The sequence below is a fragment of the Pristis pectinata genome, chromosome 8 (genome assembly GCF_009764475.1).
Source record: "Pristis pectinata isolate sPriPec2 chromosome 8, sPriPec2.1.pri, whole genome shotgun sequence".
Taxonomy (NCBI): Eukaryota; Metazoa; Chordata; class Chondrichthyes; order Rhinopristiformes; family Pristidae; genus Pristis; species Pristis pectinata.
In genome coordinates, this window is record NC_067412.1 from 8,804,351 (window position 1) to 8,823,587 (window position 19,237).

Here is a 19,237-nt window from a genome sequence, read left to right on the forward strand (position 1 = left end):
ACTCAGAACTTCCAACCGCTTTGCAATTATTTTTTTCTTGACAGGCAGGTGCTGATTTGTTTTTTTAATAGGTAAAAAGTAAATGCAATTGAAATGGTGGTGGGTTTGGTTAAAGGTAAAGAGTCCTCTTTAAAGTCCTTTATTTGTTTGCAAAGAAGGGGATTGCATTACAACTGACAGCACAGTGCCATGTTACTAATCAGATTCCCAGCATGAGACCCATAGTTCCACTGTAAAGAAACTAAAAAGAATCTATTCATCACTGCTTAATGAGTTTGAACTCAGTGACCAATCATTATGTGTTTTATGAACTTTTTTTTGGAAGAAGTGGAAAAACAAGTTTAAAAGCACGGTCTGAACAAATAGCCATGCTTTCTGTCTTGCCAAGAATTGGAATGAAAACCAGTCCATATATCTCTCTGCTGATGAAGCCTTTAATTGGCTATCTTTGTCTTTACTTTCCTTTTGGAATGGGTAGCAAGTCTATGGGGCCTATCCTCAGGATGTCTCACGACTCTTGAAGTGTAGTTGCTCTTGTCACATACGAAACACAGTAAGAAAAACAGTTGCACTCACTGAGTAAGCAGCCACAAACACTGCAATGATCATCACTTTGAGTCAGAGAGATAGATACAACATGGAAACAGGCCCTTCATCCCAACAAGTCTGTGCAGTCTATCAACCATTCATCAGTGATGTTGGTTAAACGAAGTGGCCAGGATAAACATCTCTACACCATAGAACCATAGAACACTACAACACAGAAAACAGCCCTTCTAGTCTGTGCTGAAACTTTATTCTGCTAGTCCCATTGACCTGCACTCGGTGCATAACCCTCCAGACCTCTCCCGTCCATGTATCTGTGCAATTTATTCTTAAAACTTAAGAGTGAGCTCGCATTTACCACGTCAGATGGCAGCTTGTTCCACACTCCCACCACTCTCTGAGTGAAGAAGTTCCCCTTAATGTTCCCCCTAAACCTTTCCCCCTTCACCCTAAAGCCATGTCCTCTTGTACTTATCTCTCCTAATCTAGGTGGAAAGAGCCTATTCGCATTAACTCTGTCTATACCCCTCATAATTTTGTAAACCTCTATCAAATCTCCCCTTATTCTTCTACGCTCCAAGGAATAAAGTCCTAACCTGTTCCATCTTTCCCTGTAACCCTTGGATTAATACCACAGGGTCTTCTACATCCTCCTGAGAGGACTTAATTTATTCAAGACTTTACTCACTACAACACAAAAAGAGGCTGTTTGGCCCAACAAGCTGCTGCTGACGCCCAGCAGAGTGATCCCATCAGCTCTATTCCCCCTCTCTGTATCCCTGCAGCTTATTCTCTCTTGCAACCCCGTCGTTCCCACAGAGATTCTTTTGCCGCTTACCTACACTAAGGCAGAATTTACTGTGGCCAATTAGCCCACCAGCACAGTGGGAGGAAACCAGAGCTTCCGGGGGAACCCACACGGAGAATGTCCAATCTCCACAGGAATAGCATTCGAGGTCAGGGACTGAACTCAGATCCCTGGAGCTGTGAGGCAGCAGCACTAACTGCTGTGTCACCCATGCCAAGATATCTTTATTAGTCACATGTACATCAAAACACACAGTGAAATGCACCTTTGCGTAGAGTGTTCTGGGGGCTGCCCACAAGTGTTGCCACGCTTCCGGCGCCAACATAGCATGCCCACAACTTCCTAACCTGTACGTCTTTGGAATGTGGGAGGAAACCGGAGCACCCGGTGGAAACCCATGCATTCACGAGGAGAACATACAGACAGTGGCCGGAATTGAAGCTGGGTCGCTGGCACTGTAATAGCATTACGCTATCCGCTACACTACTGTGCCTGCCCAGATGACCTCCAGTGCAGTGTTCCCTCACACTGCATTAGAGTTTCAGACTGGAGTAATGCACTCAAGACTTTGGTGGGATTTGAACCCACAACCTATTGCTCCAGAAGTGAGAAAGTGCTGCCAACAGAGCTGTGGCTGCTGTTTAAGCTGGTAGTGGTTCTAGTTAACTGTGTTAGGAATGCAATTACACATGAAGTTTCAAGTTGACCTGGGGAATTTTTAGTTTTGCCATCATGTTAAACCTCTGTGATGGAAACTTAGTGTGTGTCCAAATTCAACCAAGGAAAAATAAGGAGAAACTTCCTCTTCCAGGGAATCTCACTCCATATTACCCCAATGTTATATCAGGCTCTGATTCCTGGTTCAGGCTCTGTTTCTACTATTAGTTCTTGCATAGGAAGAGGAGTAAACCATGCAGTTCCGCGGATCCACTCTGCCATTCCGTAGGTGATTTTTAGCTTGGATCTATTAACGGGTAAAAAAAAATATTCGAACTGAAACTCTGGTTGTAGTATTGAAACAGCCTGAGCTTGCATTACGAAATACCAAGTTATCCACTGATAGAACATATAACAGTACAGCACAGGAACAGCCCACACTGTCTGTGCCGAACACGTTGCCAAATGAAACTGATCCCTTCTGCCTGCACGTGAGCCATATCCCACCATTCCCTGCATATTCACGTACCTATCTAAAAGCCTTTTGAACGCCACTATCATATCTGCCTCCACTACCACCCCTGGCAGCACATTCCAGGCACCCACCACTCTCTGTGTGTAAAAAAAACTTGCCCCGCACATCTCCTTTAAACTTTCCCCCTCTCACTTTAAAGCCATACCCTCTAGTACTTGACACTAATACACTTGGAAAAAGATTCTGACCATCTACCCTCTCATAATTTAATGAATGTCTATCATTAAACCTCAGTCTCCGACGTTCCAGAGAAAACAACCCAAGTTAGTCCAACCTCTCCTTATGGCCCACGCCCAGTAATCCAGGCAGTGTCCTGGTAAATCTTTTCTGTACTCTTTCCAAAGCCTCCACATCCCTCCTGTAATGGGGCAACCAGAATTGCATACAGGACTCCAAGCGTGGCCTAACCAAAGTTTTATACAGCTACAGCATTTCATTTGCACTTGCTCTCTTTCAGAGGACCATGGAGAGGTTGCTGCAAGGTCAAGGGCACAACAGCAGATGGTAAAATAGGAGAGGTTAAGGGTAAAATCTTGGAGGACACCTGAAGGAGCAGTATGGGAGTAGTAGGAGATGCCTTTATTATTGTTTCTTTGGCTGCAACTGAATAGATAATAGTAGGGTCCAGCAGCTGGCCAATGCTGATACCTTCTAGGCAGCATCCTGGAAAACCTCTTCCGAATCCTCTGAATGCTAATTTTACCCTTCAGGGAAACTCCAGACTCTTATCTCCAGAGGTAATTGAACTAAGTTATCACTATACAGGGTGTCAATGCATCTGTTTGTATGAGATGTGCATGTATTTCAGTATCATACCAGTAATGATGAACTAAATTTCCTTGCAAGTTGAAATGACCAAAGTTGCTTGTGATACAGAGGATATGAAAAAATAATTTGCCTTTCATTCATTCTATTAGAGAATCTGGTTGTAAGTCTTTGTAGTGGTTCGTGTTGTGGTTCAACACAACCTTCTCAAGGGCAAATTGGGAAGGACCATAAATGCTGGTCGAGCCAGTACTATTGGTATTGGTATTGGTTTATTATTGTCACTTGTACTGAGGTACAGTGAAAAACTTGTCTTGCATACTGTTCATACAGATCAATTCATTACACAGTGCAGTTACACTGAGTTAGTACAGAGTGCATTGATGTAATACAGATAAAAACAACAACAGTACAGAGTGAAGTGTCACAGTTACAGAGAAAGTGCAGTGCAATAAGGTGCAAGGTCACAACAAGGTAGATCGTGAGGTCAGAGTCCATCTCATCGTAAAAGGGAACCGTTCAATAGTCTTATCACAGCGGGGTAGAAGCTGTCCTTAAGTCTGGTGGTACATGCCCTCAGGCTCCAGATATATATTAACACAACTATGTGATTGGATTTAGTGTGAATTGACTGTGATATTGCATAATGGGGGAGTAACCTGGGGGAGGGTGGAGAAGGAGGGTGAATGGGCTCCTCCTCTTGTCAGGAGATTCAACTCCTAAGGTCAGTCATACCAGATGAGGTAACCTGTTGCACTCATCAAACCAGTCAGTCATAGTTTGCGGATCTAAATGGTTTTGGCAATGTAGACAACATATTTGGCTGCGCTGTTTGTTGAAGGGATTAGGAACGTCTTCAAATAACTGGCTGTTTAATCTCTGAATGAGGATATGACCTGTTTTGCAACAAAATAGTTGCAGGCGCTCCACCCTAGAAAAGTAGGCCACAGCTTTCAGCAACCTGATGCGGTTGACTACAGCCAACCCACCCCCCCGCCGTTAACAACTTCCCACTCACTGTGGCTCAGTGGGCAGTCTCACACCTCAGAATCATCAGGTTGTGGGTTCTAGTCTTGCCCCAGACATGTGAGTACAAAGATCCAAGCCAATTTACCAGGGAGTGCTCTCTGGATGATGTGCTGTCTGGTGGATGAGATAAGGCTCACCTGCTCCTTAGGAAGTTGTAAAGGTTCATTATTTTTAAGAAGAGCTGGTGAATTCTACCTGCTATCCTGGCCTGTGCTCATCTCTCAATCGACATCGATAACATAGATTTTCTGAACATTAACACGTTGCTGTTTGTGGGATCTTGCTGTGCAATACCAACTGCCACATTTCCACATTATAAGAGAGGCTGCATTTCGAGTGTAGGTCATTGGACTCTGTACACACTTCTCGCTGCCTCGGTAAAGCATCCAGCATAATCAAAGAACCCCCTCCCACCCCAGACATTCTCTCTTCTCCCTCCTCCCATCGGGCAGAAGATACAAAAGCTTGTAAACACATACCACCAGGCTCGAGGACAGCCTCTATCCTGCTGTTATCAGGCTATTGAATGGACCTCTTGTACATTAATGATGAACTCTTGACCTCAAAATCTACCTCGTCATGGCCCTTGCACCTTATTATCTACTTGCACTGCACTTTCTTTGTAAGACAAGGTAAGATAAGATAGGGTATCTTTATTGATCACATGTACATCGAAACACACAGTGAAATGTATCTTTTGCGTAGAGTGTTCTGGGGGCAGCCTGCAAGTGTTGCCATGCTTCTGGCGCCAACATAGCATGCCCACTTCCTAGCCTGTATGTCTTTGCAATGTGGGAGGAAACCAGAGCACTCGGAGGAAACCCACGCAGACATGGGGAGAACGTGCAAACTCCTTACAGACAGCGGCAGGAGTTGAACCTGGGTCGCTGGCGCTGTAATAGCGTTACGCTAACCGCTACACTACCGTGCCTGCCCTACACTACCATGCCTACCGTAACTAACTGCAACACTATTTTCTGCATTCTGTTGTGGCTTTTCCCTTGTACTACTTATGTTTTGAAATTATCTGTATGGTTTTTCATTGTACCTTGTGACAATAATAAACCAATTACCAATTCCAAAAATTTTTTTGCAGTAATTTGAAAGCACATCAGGCACAATACAAATTCTTTCTCAATACCCAAAGGCTGGATTCACTCCCACAAGCACTGAGAAAGACTCTGACCTCTTGTCTGAGGAGGAATGGGTGAAGTGGGAGGTGACGCCAGTTTTGCTAATTTTGTCAGCAAATGCTGGTACATTGGAATTCAAGCAATGCTGCCGTTTGGTATGTGTGCGATTAGCAAAGAATCAGGAAGTACTTGTTCTCTGAATTTGGTGGGTTATTACTTGATTCACCTCTGCGATCCATAATCAAGCCTAGACCAACTCTGAAAATCCCCAGACTTGGCATAAGGGCTGAATGTATATTGGGAATGTCATCCTGTGAATCATGTCTCATAACAGATAAGATGAGATCTTTATTAGTCACGTGTACATCGAAACACACAGTGAAACACATCTTTTGTGTAGAGCGTTCTGGGGGCAGCCCACAAGTGTTGCCACTGTTCCGGCGCCAACACAGCATGCCCACAACTTCCTAACCCGGACGTCTTTGGAATGTGGGAGGAATCCCACACTGACACGGGGAGAACGTACAAACTTCTTACAGACAGCAGCCGGAATTGAACCGGGATCGCTGGCGCTGTGATAGCGTTACGCTAACTGCTACACTACCGTGCCTACACATACCTGATGCTTGGCTTAGAATCACACTCAGGCTGCAAGGTCTTCTGGATGGGAAATAGGAAACGTCACAATGATGTAATCCTTTTTTAAAATTAAATTTAAAACACAGAGTTAACAGAGCTTTATTCTATAACTACCTGTGCTTAATGCTAATGTGGGGTGTCCATTCTCCAACATTCTTTACTAGGTGACCTTCAGCAGGAAGTTGTGACTACCTCATGTATCATTACACGCTTGACTAGCCCTGCCTGAGATACATGCAGAAGCAGGTTCTTGTCCTTTGAAAAATGCATATTTTCATCCAGCATCCATCAAAATGAATTCACAGCTTCCATTCCGATGTTCAGGATATATTTCTTCTCTTTGTCAAAGCTGCTGGGGCAGTGATTGAAAAGGAAGTATTTGCAGGGATGCAGGGGAGATGGGATTATATGAATAGGTTCCTGGCGCTAACAAAGGCAAGGTGTGGGATTTCAAGGTAATCGACAAGGAAGCTGCTTCTAACTTCAAAGTCGGATGTGTTCTTTGAGCAGGATGATCTTTCTGTACTGTGCACTTCCAGTGTCGAGAAGGACAAAAAGCTGTGTATTATAGAAACAGTGTTTGCAAGGGCTGGCAAATGGAAGGCAGCAGATGAACTCGCACTGAAACGCCATTACTATCGTACAGTTTATAGTTCTCCATCATCAGCACCAGAGCAGAAAGAGTTAATCTTTTTTATCAGATCTAAAGCATTATCATATATCCTTCTTTCACTTGCAGTGTAATATTACACATGAGGTCATGTTTCTGAACTTGTCGTTAAAGAGGAATTAAATAAATGGAGACAGTAAATGCTGGAAACTCACAGCAGTTTGGGCAGCAGCTGTGGAAAGGAAAAAAAGAGTTAACTCCAAAATCTGAACTCTGTTTAGTTCACCTGTTGAGTGTTTGCAGCATTTTGCTTTTACTTGAGATTTGCAGCAGCTGCAGTATTTTTGTTTGGTTTCCGAGCAAATAACTAGTGTTGTAATGAAAGAAGGCGAAGAGAATACCATTGTTTCATTCTGATTTGATCTGGTTTCAGGTGGCCTGGCTGCAGTTATCTACACTGATACCCTTCAGGCAGTTGTCATGATCATCGGAACAGTGATACTGACCATTACAGGTACCTTTCGACCTCTGGCACGACTGTGAGGGAGCAAAAGGGAGATTTACTCTCAGTTCACTGACCGGAAATGAGGAAGTCTTGCCTCATTTGTTTCAGGACATCTCAAAGCATTTTAGAGGTAGTCAGCTACCATGGAGTGTAGTCATGGTTGCAACGTGGAATGCACACAGTTTATAGAAGGGTGATGGAAGCAAAGACCCTCATCATTGGCCAATGGGGCTGCCATCCATGGAGAGACGTGAAGGAGAAAGAGCCTGTAATATCTGAGGTTTGAAAGAATGAGAGATAATCTCATTAAAACATATAAGATTCTCAGAGTGTTTGATAGGGCACTTCATAAGAGATTGCTTCCTCTGGCTGGAGAGAATTGGAAGTGGGGTGAGGGGGTCACAGTTTTAAGATAGAGATCCAGGCATTTCAGTCTGAGATGAAGAGGAATTTCTCCAATCGGGGGATTGCAAATCTTTGGAATTCTCTTTGAGAGAGGCCTATAGACGCCGTGTTGTTGAGAATATTTTTAATGTTGACTGAAAATTCATTAATAATTAAAAGCGTTAAGACATAATGGTGAACAGTTCTGGTCACCCCCATTACAGGAAGGATGTGGAAGCCTTGGAGAAGGTGAAGAAGAGGTTCACCAGGATGTCGCCTGGATTTGAGAGTATGAGCTGAAAGGAGAGGTTGGACAGACTTGGATTGTTTTCTCTGAAGCGTTGGAGGCTGAGGGGGCGACCTGATAAGAGTTTTATAAAATTATGAGAGGTATAGATAGACAGTCAGTGTGTCTTTCCCAAGGTAGCAATGTCAAATACCAGAGGGCATAGCTTTTAGGTGAGAAGGGAAAGTTTAAAGGAGATGTGCGGGTAAGTTTTATTTTACACAGAGAGTGGTGGGTGCCTGGAATGTGCTGCCAGGGGTGGTGGTGGAAGCAGACACGATAGTTTCTAAGGCATTTAGACAGGCACATGAACATGCAGGGAATGGAGGAATATAGACCATTTTCAGGCAGAATGGTTTAGTTTAATTTGGCATCATGGATGGCACAGACATTATGGGCTGAAGGGCCTGTTCCTGTGCTGTACTGTTCTATGAGCTCCACAGAGTTTTGTGAAAAAAAGGAACTTGAGGAAATGGGGATTGAATGGATATGTGGATTTGATACAGGAATTCATTCAGAGAAGTATATTTAAAACAGAACGTTCATTTAGACTGGATGGTTGAAGGTGGACTGTAACATCCCTGTCATGTAGAATTACCTTACGATGTGAAGAAATCACATGCCTGGGTAGGACAGGTTTCATTCAGCCACATAGCAGCTTTCATGTTTGTATCTGCAGGTTGAATTTAATCAGGTTTTTACTGGTCCCAGATTAGCTGTTTACTTGACGGCTCTGCAACAACTCAGCAAGAAGCAGTGTCACTGGAATGCACCTTCGGAAAGCCTATGAACGATCTGTAAAATGGCTTGACTCCCACTGCCTTAGATAGCTGAGCTGGTCAAAAATAAACCGGTCAAAAGGACCCCACCTTCAACACTGGCCTTAGAGAGGGTACAACAAGGATTCAGTAGAGTTATTCCAGCGTTTAAATAATAATATTGTGAAGACAATTTTATGAACTTGGTTCTGAGTTATAGGGAATTACAGTAAGACTCCAATAATCCAGCATGCTCAGAACTAGCAGATTTCCTGGATTACTGGAGTTTATTCCTGTTAATGCCGTAACATATTTTTAATTCATTTACGTTCAGATGTTCCACTGTTGGAGAATAAACTTTCCAGCGAACCCAGTCTGAAGGGAGCATGGGAAATGGGGTGTCAGTGAGTTTAAAGGGAGTGCAGGAAATGGACCCAGATGTGCTGAAAGGGAGTGTGGGAAACTGGGCCCCATGGAGTTTAAAGAGAGAGATGAATTAGAGAGAAACAGAACACTGCAGATGCTGAAAACAGGGTCCTGGTCAGCCAGGGATAGTGAATTATCAGCATTTTCCTGTAAGTGGGGGAATGGGATTGATGAGAATGCTCTGAAAGCCCTCTTCTTTGTCGTACAAAATATGGCAAATATTCTGATGAGTTTAAGTGTAATTTAACCCAGGTCTTTAAAATGTTAGATAAGGTAGCTACAGGGAAGCTAATTCCACTGGGGAATCCAGAATTGGAGACTAACCTATTGGGATTCGGTCATTTAACTGGAACAAATTTAAAATGGTGGAAAGGTTAAAGGGGATTATTTTTTCATTCAATGGTTATGGGGGTCTGGAACTTTCTGCTGAAAGGGTGGTGGAGGCAGAAACCTTCACTGAATTTAATAGATGAGCACCTAAAAAACCTTAGCCCGCAAGTCTACAGATCGGGAGCTGGGAAATGAGATCAGCTATGAGAGTCTACTTTCAGCCAAAATGGCTGATTCCTGTGCTGCAAATGTCCATGATTCTGTGATTTATGTAGGAGTGAAGTTGGGATATACTTTTGTACATTTATACTAAGGGAATTTGGAATTTGCTTCCCAGCGGAATGTGGGCTTTGGAACGACTATAGTTGGAGAGCAGAGGTTTATAGGTTTTTATTCGGTTTAGCGTGTCATAGGACTTGGAGCTGTGGTGAGTGGATGGAGAAGCTGAGGTACACGTTAACCAAGATCTAATTAAATAGACTCCTCTTGTTCCTAATGAAGTTGGCATAGAGTCATACAGAATGGAAACAGGCCCTTCAGCCCAACTGGTCCATGCCGACCAAGATTCCCATTTGCATGAGTTTGGCCCATATCCCTCTAAAACCTTTTTATCCATGTACCTGTCCAAGTGTCTTTTAAATGTTGTTAATGTACCTGCCTCAACCACTTCGTCTGGCAGCTCGTTCCATATACTGACCACCCTCTGGGTGAAAAAATTGCCCCTCAGGTTCCTATTAAATCTCTCCCCTCTCACCTTAAACCTATGCCTTCTCATTCTTGATTCTCCAACCCTGGGAAACTGACTGTGTGCATTCACCCTATCAATGTCCATCATAATTTTATACACCTCTATAAGATCACCCCTCATTCTCCTACGCTCCAATGAAAAAAAAACCAACCTGATCAACCTCTCTCCATAACTCAGTCCCTGGAGTCCCGGCAACATCCTCATAAATCTCCTCTGCACTCTTTACAGCTTAATGGCAGTCCAGGAGAAACCTGAAAACATTCTCCTCTATCATGTTAGAAGCAATATGATAAGGCCTTAAGATACAGGAGCAGGATTAGGCCATTTAGCCCACTGAGTCTGCCACGCCGTTCAGTCATAGCTGATTTTTCAACCCCATTCTCCTGCCTTCTCCCTGTGACCTTTAATGTCAATCAATAACCTATCAATCTCTGCCTTAAATTCACCCAATGACTTGGCCTCCACAACCCTCTGTGGCAATGAATTCCACAGATTCACCACCCTCTGGCTGAAGAAATTCCTCCTCACCTCAGCTCGAAAGGGACGTCCCCTTATTCTGAGGCTGTGCCCTCAGATCGCAGACTCTCCTACTGATGGAAACATATTCTCCACGTCCATCTACCAAGTTCTCCAAGCAACAAGAGAGGAAAAAAATGTGAAGCTTTATGAGATAAATTTTTGTGGATAAAAAATTTAGAAACATATGTTCTGGAGAAGGATTGTACATTCAATTGATTTGTATTTTTCCAACACATTTATTGCACATAAGCATTGCCAGATACAAGACAGGTTGCTCTTCAAACCCCTGAAATTCTTCCATAGGTTCTCTAAACAAAATAATAATTCTAGCATATGTACTGTGGTGGTATTTTAATTTATTAAAAAAAATCTTTATTTACATTCTCCTATAGCTTTTAATAAGATTGGAGGGTACCACAACCTGGAAAATGTATACCTAAAGGCAGTTCCAAGAAAGATTATTGCCAATACAACATGCCATCTCCCCAGAGCTGATGCCATGCACCTCTTCAGGCATCCCGTTACAGGAGATCTTCCATGGACCGGCATGACTTTTGGCTTGACCATACTAGCGACATGGTATTGGTGCACAGATCAGGTAAATGTAAACATGCTTCACCTCACATTCATTTGGCTTTTATATACGATACTGGAAGCAGCTTTATTTTAAATAAGCGGGCGTACCAGATCCCACAAGCGTCCAGCTAAAGGAGGTCATTTGGTCAGTGCCTTCTGGGAGGATTCTGGGTTGAGCAGAACCCTGGTAGCTGGCAACCTCATCTTCAAGTTCTTGCATGTTGCTAATTTGGAGATGGAGAGCCCCAGAGGAGTGGTGGTGCCACTGACAGACGTACCCGGAATGGAAGAAGTCCCTTGCTGAGGGACGGAGTTCTTGTACGAGTTGGACTCAGCCATGTCCAACCTTGCTGTTGTGTCTTTGCTGCCGTATCTCTTTTGTACGTAGTGTTTTGGTATCGAAGAGTGCGCCAGGATCTTTTGGTAATTTTTATTCAACAAATGTGAACCCACGGGTTTGACCACCTGCCTCCTGCTTTTGCTCAGATCGGGGGTCCTTGAAATGCTGTGTAGAGACTGTAAACTCTGATTGTTTGCAGTTGACCTCAACACAGTGGCTGACGGCTTTGAGTGCATTTGGTATCTCTTCCTCTGTAAATAAAAAAGAAGCATTTGTTAGAGGGGTAGTTTGACAGGCAAAGGTTTGGGGCTTGATGTTTACCATTCATACCGCTGTACTGGAATTAGACAGAAGTAGACCACTTGGTCCCTCAAGCCTGCCCCGCTATTCAATATGATCACGGCTAGGTCAATATGGGTCATCTCCTCATCTGTGCCAGTTCCCCACAGATCTCAATTTCCTGATTTTCAACAATTTATCTGCTTTCTCTTTCAACATCCCCAACGATCTGCCCGTCACAACCCTCTGAGAACTCCACAGATTCACCATTGACTATGAGAAGTTCCTGTGCAACTCAGTTCTAAATGGTAGTGTGGCGGTTAGCGTAACACTATTACAGCGCCAGCGACCCGGGTTCAATTCCCGCCGCTGTCTGTAAGGAGCTTGTACGTTCTCCCTGTGGCTGCGTGGGTTTCCTCCGGGTGCTGTGGTTTCCTCCCACGGTCCAAAGACGTACGGGTTAGGAAGTTGTGGGCATGTTATGTTGGTGCTGGAAGCACGGCGACACTTGCGGGCTGCCCCCAGAACACTCTATGCAAAAGATGCAGTTCACTGTGTGTTTCCATGTACATGTGACTAATAAAGATATCTTATCTTATCCTATAAATAAAAGCACAGTAGTGTAGTGGTTAGTGTAACGCTTTACAGCGCTAGTGACCTGGGTTCAAATCTGGCCACTGTCTGTAAGGAGTTTGTACGTTTTCCCCATGTCTGCGTGGGTTTCCTCCAGGTGCTCCGGTTTCCTCACACATTCCAAAGACGTACGGGTTAGGAAGTTGTGGGCATGCTATGTTGGTGCCGGAAATGTGGCAACACTTGCGGGCTGCCGCCAGAACACTCCACGCAAAAAGGTGCATTCCACTGTGTGTTTCGATGTACATGTGACTAATAAAGATATCTTATCTAAATGACCACCCCCTAATCATGCAACCATGTACCCTTGTGTGAGATTCTCCCACTAGTGGAAACACCTTGACGTCTACCCTGTCAAGCACCTGCAGATTACAGCTTCAATCTCAATCTACAAACAAACCCAATTGATATAGGGAGTAGCCATGTTCCAATGTTAACCATTTGTGTAGATTTTCTATGTTCTCTTTCAGCTTTTATTTGTGTTGATCAAAACATGGCACATCTCCCCCCTTCAGAAAATCACCTCTCACTAAATAAAACCATTTTGCATCCTATTCAATGATGTACGTTCTGCATTCATAAATGTTATAGCCCTAAATTATTTATTTACTCATTGGGCTTCTGGCTTTGCCCTCTTGCCTCTTTTCCCCACCAAAGGCGAGGAAGTCATCCACCTTGAGGTTTCCTTCCCACAGTCTAATCTAAAACCCATCTTTCGGTCACCTCTCTCTTGTCTCCCACAATGGCCTAGGGCCCATTCCTTCACTGATTTTCGTTCATCTCCCCAACTCCAGCCAGAGACACTTCTGAAGTTGAAGACGCTCGTCAAAACATTTTGTTGTGCTTTTGGTCAAACCCAGGTACAACTTTTACTCACGCCAACAAAGGGGTTTCAAGACAGGAGGAGGTAACTCATTCCCCAAAGGCTGCAGATGATTGGGCAATTGGAGTTTACAAGACTCAGATCAATGGGCATAGGTTTAAGGTGAGTAATAAGAGATTTAGAGTCATAGAGTAACACAGCATGGAAACAGGCCCTTCGGCCCAACTCGTCCATGCTGACCAAGATGCCCATCTAAGCTAGTCCCATTTGCCTGCATTTAGCCCATATCCCTCTGAACCAGTCCATCAGATAGACTATAGCCGATCTTACTTCTTATCTCAAGCTAGTTTCCAGCCCTTTGTCTTATTTCTTGACTCCCTTAATTAATAAATACCTATTAGAGTCATACAGCACATAAACAGGTCTGTACCAACCATCATGTACCTTTCTATACTAATCCCATTTACCAGCACTTGGTGTGTAGCCCACCATACCTAGCAATTCAAGTGCTTGCCTACATGCTTCTTAAATGTTGTGAGAGTGTCTGCCTCCACCACTTCCTCAGGCAGTGGATTCCAGACCTCAACCACCCTCCAGGTGAAAGAAATTCTTCCTCAGTTCTCCGCTAATGACCTGCCACAGGAAATGGTTGAGGCAGGTACAATTACCACATTTAAAAGACATTTGGACAGGTACATGGATAGAAAAGGTTCAGAGGGATATGGGCTAAATGCGGGCAAATGGGACTAGCTTAAATGGGCATCTTGGTCAGCATGAACGAGTTGGGCCGAAGGGCCTGTTTCCATGCTGTGTTACCCTATGACTCTAAATCTCTTATTCCTCACCTTAAACCTATGCCCATTGATCCGAGTCTTGTAAATTCCAATCGCCTCATCATCTGCAGCCTTTTGGGGTCTACTTATATTAATAAGTAAGACATTGGCTACTTAATTTAACAACCCAATGAGAGCAAAGCCTCGATTGTTCTTCCAGATATACTACTCATGATATTGGGCAAACCATTGTAGGTCTCCTCTCTTTATTCCATCTCATCATTTGCACCACAGTTAATGTGGTGAATCACAAGTTAGACCCTGTGGAGCAATCAACTAGAAGTGGGCTGTAAGTTAAGATTATTGATAAAATTCATGGTGGTATTTTAATTATTTATCAAAGTAAGGTCACTGTACTTCCTTTGTAATTAAGCAAGAACACTTAATAGTCATTTTAAAAACCTAGGAAAAATTGTGAATTGATTTTTATGGGATTTGCTAATAGGCAAAAGAAACTTTCCCACGATTTTCACTCATACCAAATCACTTTCCACAATTAATCAGCTCCCTTCCATTGATTTAATAATTTATAAGAACCCCCCACTTTTTTAACTATGCTCTATTGAAGAGCTTTCAGTTTTCCTGAGTCCACCCATTCTCCATTTATTTTTATAACGTGTTTTCCTCCCCACCACCACCCCATTTTAATTTACCAGTTTGAAAACCAAGTTAAACATTTATTCAATCCCACGGGAAAAATACAAATAACAGGTAGGGCAAAGAATTTGTAAATAATTTGATCTTCATGGGAAGTCCGTGGAGCATTATTTATTAAATATTATAGAAGCACAAGGGTTGAAGGACATTCAATCCATGTTTTCTCTCTCTCTCTCTCTCTCTCTCGCTCTCTCTCTCTTGCTCTCTCTCTCTCTGGAAGAACATTCAATTAGTCCCACAGCCAGCCCTCATCCCACAGTCCTGCAGGGTTTAAGGTGAAATGGGAAATATTTAAAGGGGACATGAGGGTCAGTTTTTCCACACAGAGCGGTGATGAGTATATGGATCGAGCTGCCAGAGGAAGTGGTAGAGGCAGGTAGAATTACAAAGCATTTGGACAGGTACATGGATAGGAAAGGTTGGGAGTGATATGGGCCAAATGCAGGCAAATGGGATGAGCTCAGGTAGGTAACTTGGTTAGCATGGACATATTGGGCTAAAGGACTTGTTTCCAGGCTGTATAACTCCATGACTCTTAACTCGCTGCACAGATCAAATTCTCCTCACTTCCTCACTATTTTTTAGTCAGTTATCTGCATTTTCTGGAAAATGACCCACCCACCTACCTCTATGCAAGGCAATTTCTCACCATTTATTCTTCCAACACCCGAAACAACCTGGACACCAAAACACCTGTAAACCTCTGATAGATGATGCAGACTTTGACCAAATGTTTAGCCATTTGTTTGGACATGGTGCAGCACAGATTCATCAGAGTGATGCCAAGAATAAAAGGGTTAAAACTCAAAGACCAGACACACAAACCAGACTTGTGTTGAGTACATGAGCATAAGGATGTGACTGCTTTCTGAGTTCCTCCAGCATCATAGTGTTTTTCAGCTGGATTCCAGTATCTGCAGTCTTTTGTTTCTCTAGGAGGTGATCCAGTTGAGATGAAGATAATAAAACAATTTGATACGGTAGTTAAGACCAAACACAGTGGTGCAGCTAGTGGAACTGCTGCCTCACAGCCCAGGTTCAATCCCAACCTCCGGTACTGTCTGCATGGAGTTTGCATGCTCTCCCAGAGACCTCGAAGGTTTCCTCTGCGTGATCTGGTTTCCCCCCACATCCCGAAGTTGCCAGGTCAATTGGCCACTCTGAATTGCCTCCAGTGTGTGAGCGTGTGGTGGAATCTGGAGGAAGTTAGGGGAATCTGGGAAGAATAAAGAAGGGATTATCGTTGGATTTGTGTGGATGGGTGCTTAGTGGTTGGTGGAAGTTTATTGGACCAAAGGGCATGTTTCTCTTCTGTATGACTATGACGTTATCTCTGGTGGTTGGGCTGTCAAGAACAAACTGAACATTGGAGCGAGGTTGTCAGAGGTTGGAGGTTATAAGGTAAGGTATCTTTATTAGTCATGTATATCGAAACACACAGTGAAATGCATCTTTTTGCGTAGCGTGTGCTGGGGCCAGCCCACAAGTGTCACCACGCTTCCGGCGCCGACATAGCATGCCCACAACTTCCTAATTCGTACGTCTTTGGAATGTGGGAGGAAAGCGGAGCACCCGGAAGAAACCCACGCAGACACGGGGAGAATGTACAAACTCCTTGCAGACAGTGGCCGGAATTGAACCCGGGTCGCTGGCGCTGTAATAGTGTTACACTAACCACTAGGCTACGGTGCCTACCCAAAATCATGTTCCTGCCCAGGATCGAACTGGGGACCTTTCGTGTGTGAGGCGAATGTGATAACTGCTACGCTACAGAAACCACATTTGGTAGACTAGATAAAGGGGAGAGGCACAATTTTAAAAATAAACGTTTAGAGAATGAGTAGAGGCAAGAAAAATAAAATCTCTTTAGTAAAGGGCACAGTACCCGAACTCAAAATGTAGCAGAAATCCCAAACTCTCTCCCCCAAATGTTGTGGAGACTGGGATTAAATGAAACTCTTAAACTAGGATTGATGGATTTTTGCTGTGCCAGAGGTTTTGCGGGTCTGGGTCGGGGAAACTGAGGAGAACAACAGGTCGATCCTGATCTACTTCAACGGAAGAACAGGCTTGAGGGATCAAATAGCTTATTTTTCTCTGTCCCGAGCTGGAAATAAATCGATGCAATATACTTCTTATTTCTTAGGTTATTGTTCAGCGGTCGCTATCAGCGAAGAACCTGAGCCACGCAAAGGGTGGCTCCATCCTCGCGAGTTATCTCAAAATGCTGCCGATGATTTTCATTATAATGCCTGGGATGATCAGCCGTGCCCTCTTTCCAGGTAACACAATCCTAACAGTCATCTTATGCAAGACAAGCCTACTTGGAACTTTTCCATATAAAGAAATCATTATAATTCATAAATTTTGCAAAATGGAAATTACATTTCAACTCATCACCTTTTATTGAGCAGTGAATATAATCATTTTTAAAGCCCACGGTACCACTAAACTTGAATAATGTTACTGCCTTTGCAATTGCTTTCCTTGCCAGAATGTGTGGAGAGGCAGGCTAATGGATTAACTCTCGTTTTGAACCACCTTCATTATGAGGGTAGTCTCAAATAATATCTCAAAAGCTTAGAGAATCTCGAAAATCAAGGATCACTTATGCTGCAGCATTCTTACACCTCACCAGTGTGAGAGGAACTTTCAAACCCAGATTGGCCTAATCAGCCATCTCTGTACACATTGCAACACTATAGACTAGGGGTCATGGTCTTACTCTAGGACAAGTGACAAAGAAACAAGTCTCAAAGAATTGGGATGTGAATTGTGTGGACTTGGGGTGACTTGAAGGGAGTTAGTAAGATGACACAGGGAAGGTAGTGTTTGTGTGACGGGCTAATTTTGATTAAAGAAATTAGGAAGGCACAGTTGTACAAAAGCATGGGTTGGGTGTTGGGAGGTGATTCATTTCCCGAAAGAGTTTTGGGGCTTTAGAACAGACTCCATAATGTAGAGGATGCTGAGTCACTGGATTCTTTCAAGTGGGTTCATGTTGACTACCCGACCGGAGTTTAACAAGTCCCAGTTATATGGATCCGGCTTATATCTGGCTGTACATTCTGGTGGAACACTCGGATCTGGACTGGGTCAGGATGTGCTGAGCCACGCCAGCCTAGCTCAGTACTGTGGACACTGCAGATGCTGGCATCTGGAGCAACAAACAATCTGCTGGCATCTGGAGCAACAAACAATCTGCTGGAGGAACTCAGCAGGTCGAGCAGCATCTGTAGGAGGAAAGGAATTGTTGACGTTTCGGGTCAAGACCTCGCATCAGTCCTTATTCAGGTTCTCGACCCAAAACGTCGACAATTCCTTTCCTCCCACAGGTGCTGCTCGACCCTCTGAGTTCCTGCAGTGGATTGTTTGTAGCTCAGTACTGTATTCGTTCAGTATCACCACAACTGCCCACTGTTCTTGATCCATGTTTAGTGTTTCATCCTGTGCATATCAGCAGCAGTTTGATGCTGTAGTTACTTCAAACCTGAGCTGGGTTGGGTGTGGAAAAAAAAATCAAGTCCTTGGACCTGGTTCTTGACTTTATACCTGAGCTGATCTCTGAGCTGAGACTGAACTTAATAGAGTATTGCATGCAGTTCTGATCACCTCACTATAGGAAGGATGTCGAGGCTTTAGACAGGGTGCAGAGGAGGTTTACTAGGATGCTGCCTGGATTAGAGGGCATGTGCTATTAGGAGAGGCTGGACAAACTTGAGCTCTTTTCCCTGGAGCAGCGGAGGCTGAGGGGTGATCTGTTGGAAGTGTATAAAATTATGAGGGGCATAGATAGGATGGACAAGCAATATCTTTTTCCCATTATTGAGCGATCCAATACCAGAGGGCATGCATTTAAGGTGAGAGGTGGTAGGTTCAGATCAGATGTGAGGGGTACATTTTTTACTGAGAGAGTGGTGGATGCCTGGAATGCGTTGCCTGATAGGGTGGCGGAGGCAAATTCACTGGGGGCTTTTAAGAGGGGCTTGGATGGGCACATGAATGAGAGGAAAATAGAGGGATATGGGCATTCTGTAGGTAGGAGGGATTAACTATGTCAGCACAACATTGAGGGCTGAAGGACATGTTCTATACTGTACTGTTCTGTTCTAGCTGGGATAACAGATCACTCTGTATAAAAGTATAATCAGAGTTCGCACAATCTCCCGCACTGGTCATGATCACCTGAGAGGGTTGAAGGAAAAGTTATTAGGTTTGTCTTTCTAATTTAGCTTAAGTTTTCATTCTGGTCTGGTTTGTCGAGTGGGATATCAGGTGATTTCTGGTGGAATGGGAGTCAGTGATGCACAGGCCACTCGCTGTTGGAGAAATAGAAAAAACAAATGCTGCAGATGCCGGAAATCCGAAATAACATGGGGGTTAGCGTAATGCTTTACAGTGCCAGTGACCCCGGTTCA

General features: G+C 43.8%; 2 protein-coding genes across 5 annotated transcripts in view; one reads left to right on the forward strand and one right to left on the reverse strand.

Annotated features, from left to right (window-relative positions):
• The window catches only part of slc5a10 (solute carrier family 5 member 10), a 118,775-nt gene that overhangs the window by 36,791 nt on the left and 62,747 nt on the right, over nucleotides 1-19,237 (forward strand). For all 3 annotated transcript variants that reach the window (XM_052021090.1, XM_052021091.1, XM_052021092.1), the window contains exons 7-9: nucleotides 7,156-7,236; nucleotides 11,071-11,276; nucleotides 16,966-17,101. In XM_052021090.1, the coding sequence (XP_051877050.1) occupies nucleotides 7,156-7,236; nucleotides 11,071-11,276; nucleotides 16,966-17,101 (423 nt within the window). The remainder of the gene's footprint in view (nucleotides 1-7,155; nucleotides 7,237-11,070; nucleotides 11,277-16,965; nucleotides 17,102-19,237) is intronic.
• Nucleotides 10,895-19,237, reverse strand: part of LOC127573144 (protein FAM83G-like) — a 41,886-nt gene continuing 33,543 nt past the window's right edge. Inside the window, exon 5 of one of the 2 annotated variants that reach the window (XM_052021088.1) lies at nucleotides 10,895-11,845. In XM_052021088.1, the coding sequence (XP_051877048.1) occupies nucleotides 11,393-11,845 (453 nt within the window). In that variant the 3' untranslated portion in view covers nucleotides 10,895-11,392. The remainder of the gene's footprint in view (nucleotides 11,846-19,237) is intronic. The other variant, XM_052021089.1, reaches the window with a different exon arrangement.